General features: G+C 34.4%; 1 protein-coding gene across 2 annotated transcripts in view; it reads left to right on the top strand.

Moving 5' to 3' along the window:
• Positions 1-6,000, top strand: part of LOC144979943 (epidermal growth factor-like protein 8) — a 31,974-nt gene that overhangs the window by 1,993 nt on the left and 23,981 nt on the right. For both annotated transcript variants that reach the window (XM_078927280.1, XM_078927281.1), the window contains exon 2: positions 1,285-1,543. In XM_078927280.1, coding sequence (XP_078783406.1) covers positions 1,452-1,543 — 92 coding nt within the window. In that variant the 5' untranslated portion in view covers positions 1,285-1,451. The remainder of the gene's footprint in view (positions 1-1,284; positions 1,544-6,000) is intronic.

Raw genomic sequence — 6,000 nt, 5'->3', positions numbered from 1 at the left:
TTGAAACCAAATCGTATGAGTTCATTTTAAAATTCAATTATTATCATTATTAAAAAAATAATAATAACAATATAATAATAAATAATAATAAATAATAATAATAATAATAATAATAATAATAATAATAATAAAAATAATAATAATAATAATAATAATAATAATAATAATAATAATAATAAATAATAATAATAATAATAATAATAATAATAATAATAATAATAATAATAATAATAATAATAACAATATTAATAATAATAAATAATAATAATAATAATAATAATAATAATAATAATAATAATAATAATAATAATAGTAATAATAATAATAAAAATAATAATAATAATAATAATAATAATAATAATAATAATAATAATAATAATAATAATAATAAAAACAATGTTGTTGATGATTATGATGATGATGATGATGATGATGATGATGATATTGATGATGACGATAATGATGCTGATGATGATGATGATGATGATGATGATGATGATGATGATGATGATGATGATGATGATGATGATGATGATGATGATGATGATGATGAGAATTATACTCGTAATAATCACAATAAATAATAATTCTCTCTCCTTCAAACATTATCGGGACAAATTGCTCAAGAGGGTCTGTTTAGGTAAAAAGAATAAGGCGTGCCTAGTTCTTGATAATACCGGTTAAGGAAACAAAGAACTCTTTTGTCGTTTTAATGGCAGGATCTAAACCTCCTTCACGTTTTAATAATAACAACATCTACTACTACTACTACTACTACTACTACTACTACTACTACTACTACTACTACTACTACTACTACTACTACTCCTACTACTACTACTACTACTACTACCATGACTAAGACTACTACTACTACTACTACTACTACTACTACTACTACTACTACTACTACTACTACTACTACTACTACTACGACCAGTAATAATACTGATACTACTATCACCATTACCACTATAACTGGCACTTTGAACATTATCATCACTAAACCTCTATCTTTATCATTTTCATCAAGAAAGCAATCGGAAAGTAATCAGAAAGAACGAAGATCTATCTTTAGACGAGGCAGAGTGATATTTTTTTCATTTTGTTTTAGTTTTCTTCTGGTTTTTGTTGAGTTTTTTTTTTTTTTTGTTTGCTTTGTTTTTGTTCTTTTTTTATTTGGTCTGTTTTAGTCTGAATGTTTATTTTATTATTTTTTTTTTTTTTTGGGATGAACCTATTCTTATCGTTTTCTTACTGTTTTGTCTGGCATTTTTTCCACAGATATTATTTTTCGTTTCGCCTTTGCTTCATCTGACATTCTGTACTTTTGTGCAACTGATGGACAAAGAGGATAACATTTATTATTTCACTTAGTAGGATATCATAATATTATATCATTATATTATAAATACCTGTGTGTTGTGCAAGAATAGTTTATCTCTGACGTAATGGTCACCATCACCAGTATTACCAATTTTTTAGCCCTTGTGCTATTTGGATTATTCTACATCATTCACCAATCCCAGTCATACTATCAAGGGTAAGTCAAAGTAAATTAGCCATGGACAATCTGCTGCACTTTGAACAAAACAAACAAACGAATAATATTAAAAATTTAGGCCAGAAAGCAACGCCATTAAGCAACTTTGCCTATTAAATGTGTACTATTGTCTACAAATCCTTGAGCACCAACAGTCCCTCCTATATTAAAGACCTTCTTTTATGTTGGAAACTTGATACCAAGCAATGACCAATCAATCCTTGTCAAACCTAAGCCATTGCGTAAAAAGGATGAACAATCTTTTCAATTTTCGGCCCCACATTTTTGGAACTCTCTCCAATCACACGTGAGATGCTCGGGTTCGTTGACAACTTTCAAATCTCTCTTAAAGTTTTATCTTATTACGTCATAAGTTGCATTACTATTATCATATTTTGTTGTGGTTAAATTGAATTCGTATCACCTTTCCATCAACACTTGTCTACTGTAATACGTTTTGTTTTATATCACTGTAAAGTGTAAAGCGCTTAGAGCCTGTGACAATGGGGTTAAGCACTGTATAAATGACATTTATTATTATTATTATTATTATTATTATTATTATTATTATTATTATTATTATTATTATTATTATTATTATTATTATTATTATTATATTATTATTATTATAAATTGAGCTTTTATATAATGCAATATCCACAAAATGTGCTCAGTGCCCTTTACAAGGGGTCCCTGGTTAACAGCAACGATAAAATGGAGGACGAGACATGACGCCTGTTAGGCGATAATACAAATTTTCGGACAAAGACAACGCTGTTAACTGCCAGGTACTCATTTTACACCTGAGTACGGTGAGAGAATGTGAGCAAAAAGCCTTTTCCAAGGACTCAACTATGCGCCGAGCGCGAGGCTCGAACCCAGGACCTTCCGATCCGAAAGCGAGTGTCATACCACTAGACCACATAGCCGCACAATTATTGTTATTATTATTATTATTATTATTATTATTATTATTATTATTATTATTATTATTATTATTATTATTATTATGATTATTATTATGATTATTGTTATGATTATTATTATGATTATTATTATGATTATTATTATTATTATATCGATCGATTAAAATGACCTATCATCTTGGTAGAAACTCTCAAACCTGGTGAATTTCCAGGCCTTATTCTTATCTCTAGGGAATTATGTTTTTCAAAATAAAATTAATTGTAGGAATATTGGTTCAAATAATGGGGTCCCGATAGCTCAGTTGGTAGAGCAATCACTTCATACGCAAAGAGCCGAGATCGACAACGGGTGAAGTCGAAATCTAATTCAGCCATTCCCCACTCCCCGTTCATTATTTATGCATTTTTAAATTATCCGAATCTTATTTGATTGCCCCCACCCCCGTCTTGCAATCGGGGGTTCCAATAGCGCAGTTGGTAGAGCACTCGATTCACACGCAAAGATGATTTCCGGGTTATAGACGAGATATTTTTCTTAAATGTTTCTTAAATTGCAAGAATCAAAAGTGTTAATGATGAAATTCTTTTGGCTAGAATGTTCACAACAACCGGCAGCCGGATATAGCCAAATGTACCATCACACTAAACTATGAGTAATCTTAAACATTTATAGTCTGATTGATAGAATTTAATGAGGATTAATAATTAAAATAGCTGTCTTAAAACAATGAAGAGGTGTGGAGTGAGGTTAATTTCGTTCCATCTATATTTATCATCATGTGGTCTTGTGGTATGACACTCGCCTTCAGACCGTAAGGTCATGTGTTCGAGTTTCGTTCTGAGCGGCGTATACTCGAGTCCTTACTTGAAAAAGACTCTTTGCTCACATTCTCTCACTGTATTCAGATGTAAAATAGGTACCTCTTCATTAACACTATTGTATCTGTCGGGAAAAAGACACAAACAAACAAACAAATTAATTGTATTATCTCGTCATGTTTCGTACTCCATGTTCAGCGTTACTGTTTGCTAATGACTCCTTGTAAAGAGCTTTGAGCACGTTTATATGACGCGCTATATAAATGCTCTAGTTTCTTTAAAACTTTAAGTCTACTTTTCGGCATCTGCTTCATCCTGACTTTAAGCCAGATAGAGGTGGTAGGTCACAACCTGCCGCCAGTCAGTATTCCCTCTTGGGGGGGGGGGGGTAGCTCAGTTGGTAGAGCACTCACTTTACAAGCAATGGGGCCTAGATCGATACCAGGTGAAGTTGATGTATTTTATTTGGAAACCCCCCCCCCCCCCCCCTTGTCCACCTTGTTAGATCTGGCAGAAAGTACATTACGATAGACTAACGTCCTATCTCAAGGGTAGCAAAAAATTAAGATTGACCGTTTCACGCTATAGAAACCAGTAAAAAAAAAAAATTAATTAAAAAACAACTCCTGCTCCATAAGTCTAATGGCTCTGAAGGACTACTTTTTAAAAATTTTCTTCGTTTCCTCGACTACTATTTTTTTATTTTCTTCATTTCCTCAGTTGTATTTGTCTGCATGGGTATCATCAAGGCCTTCTATATAGCTCCTATATAGAGGGCCTTGGTATCATCCATTGCTGTCTAGATCCTGTCTGGGTGCTAAGGTGTCGCCAGATGCGGGGCTTTTGGGTGCACATTTTATTTTACAGCTTTACACCCTCAGACATTCATTAAAAAAAGAATTTGGTGCACATACAATTTAATGTTACACAAATAGCGATCGAACTCCGGACCTCGGGATTATTAGGCCAATGCAAGCCTGGCGAGTTAATTATAATTACATCAAATACGACAAAACCAAAGGGTTACAATGACATAACTAACGGCAAACGAAATGCAGGATGAAAGTTTCAAGAATTGTTGATAAACATAACACGTTTGTAGACAAGAGAACCCTTAGAAATTATGGATGTGTCATTTTGTTGACATAACTGACGAAATCATCGTTGTCAGCAGGCGAGAAAAAGAGATAGGCAAAAGTTATCGTTTCTCATCGTCATAAAAGATGTAAACAACAATTTAAAAACAAACAAGAAAGTAAGGAAATTCATATTAACAAGGGAAAGAGAGTGATAAAGATTTCAACATGTCCAAATATTGCCGCCTTGGAGGGAAAAGAGAAATGTGCAAAACAGATGTAAGGTGTAAATACCTAATACAAGTGTTGACGATTGTAAAGAATGGGGAGAGAGAGGGAGAGATAGAGAGGGAGAGGTAGAGAGAGAGGGAGAGAGAGAGAGAGAGAGAGAGAGAGATGAGAGGAAGCGAAAGAGAAAGAGAGAGAGACAATGAGAGAGACAGACAGAGAGAGAGAGAGAGAGAGAGAGAGAGAGAGAGAGAGAGAGACGTGGAGGAAGATAAAGAGAAAGAGCGAATGAGGGAGAGAGACAGAAAAGATAGATAGATAGATCAATGGATGGGGGAGAGAGAGAGAGAGAGAGAGAGAGAGAGAGAGAGAGAGAGATGAGAGGAAGCGAAAGAGAAAGAGAGAGACAAGGAGAGACACAGAGAGAGAGAGAGAGAGAGAGAGAGAGAGAGAGAGAGAGAGACGTGGAGGAAGATAAAGAGAAAGAGAGAATGAGGGAGAGAAACAGAAATGATAGATAGATAGATAGATAGATAGATAGATAGATAGATCAATGGATGGGGAGAGAGAGAGAGAGAGAGAGAGAGAGAGAGAGAGAGAGAGAGAGAGAGAGAGAGAGAGAAATGAAAGGAAGCGAAATAGAAAGAGAGAGACAGGGAAAGAGAAGGAGACAGCGAGACAGAGAGAGACGTGGAGGAAGATAAAGAGAAAGAGATAATGAGGGAGAGAGACAGAAAGATAGATAGATAGATAGATAGATAGATCAATGGATGGAGATAGAGAGAGAGAGAGAGAGAGAGAGAGAGAGCGAGAGAGAGGTGGAGGAAGAGAAACAGAAAGAGGGAATGAGGGAGAGAGACAGAAAGATAGATAGATAGATAGATAGATAGATAGATAGATAGATAGATAGATAGATAGATAGATAGATAGATAGATGAATGAATGGACAGAAACACACACACACACACACACACAGAGAGAGAGAGAGAGAGAGAGAGAGAGAGAGAGAGAGAGAGGGGAGAGAGAGAGAGAGAGAGAGAGAGAGAGAGAGAGAGAGAGAGAGAGCTCAAAATTCTTGAAATAATAATGGGATTAAACAAACATAGCCCTCAGTCTCCATGGATATGTTCGCAGGTCTAATATCAGAAAAAAATTTGTGGGCCTATTTTAACATTGCTTAACAGCATAATGCGATGTTTTGAGCGTGTTTCTATTTCAACAATGAGACCTAACAATTTAAGATTGTTAGATTTGTAAATAATTACACGACACCGTAGGCGCATTCCCACGGTTTGGCTTCCAAGTCATTCAAGTAGTTGGGTCTTGAACTGACCCCGTACAAAGTAATTCGTTAGATTTTATGTCTGGATGTTATTTCAGACCTTGCAGTAATTTATTGGAAAGCCTG

Source organism: Berghia stephanieae, chromosome 9 (assembly GCF_034508935.2).
Source record: "Berghia stephanieae isolate SIO BIC M18660-M18661 chromosome 9, UCSD_Bste_1.3, whole genome shotgun sequence".
Taxonomy (NCBI): Eukaryota; Metazoa; Mollusca; class Gastropoda; order Nudibranchia; family Aeolidiidae; genus Berghia; species Berghia stephanieae.
Note: the sequence above shows the minus strand (reverse complement) of the source record. Positions and strands in the feature narration are given on the sequence as shown.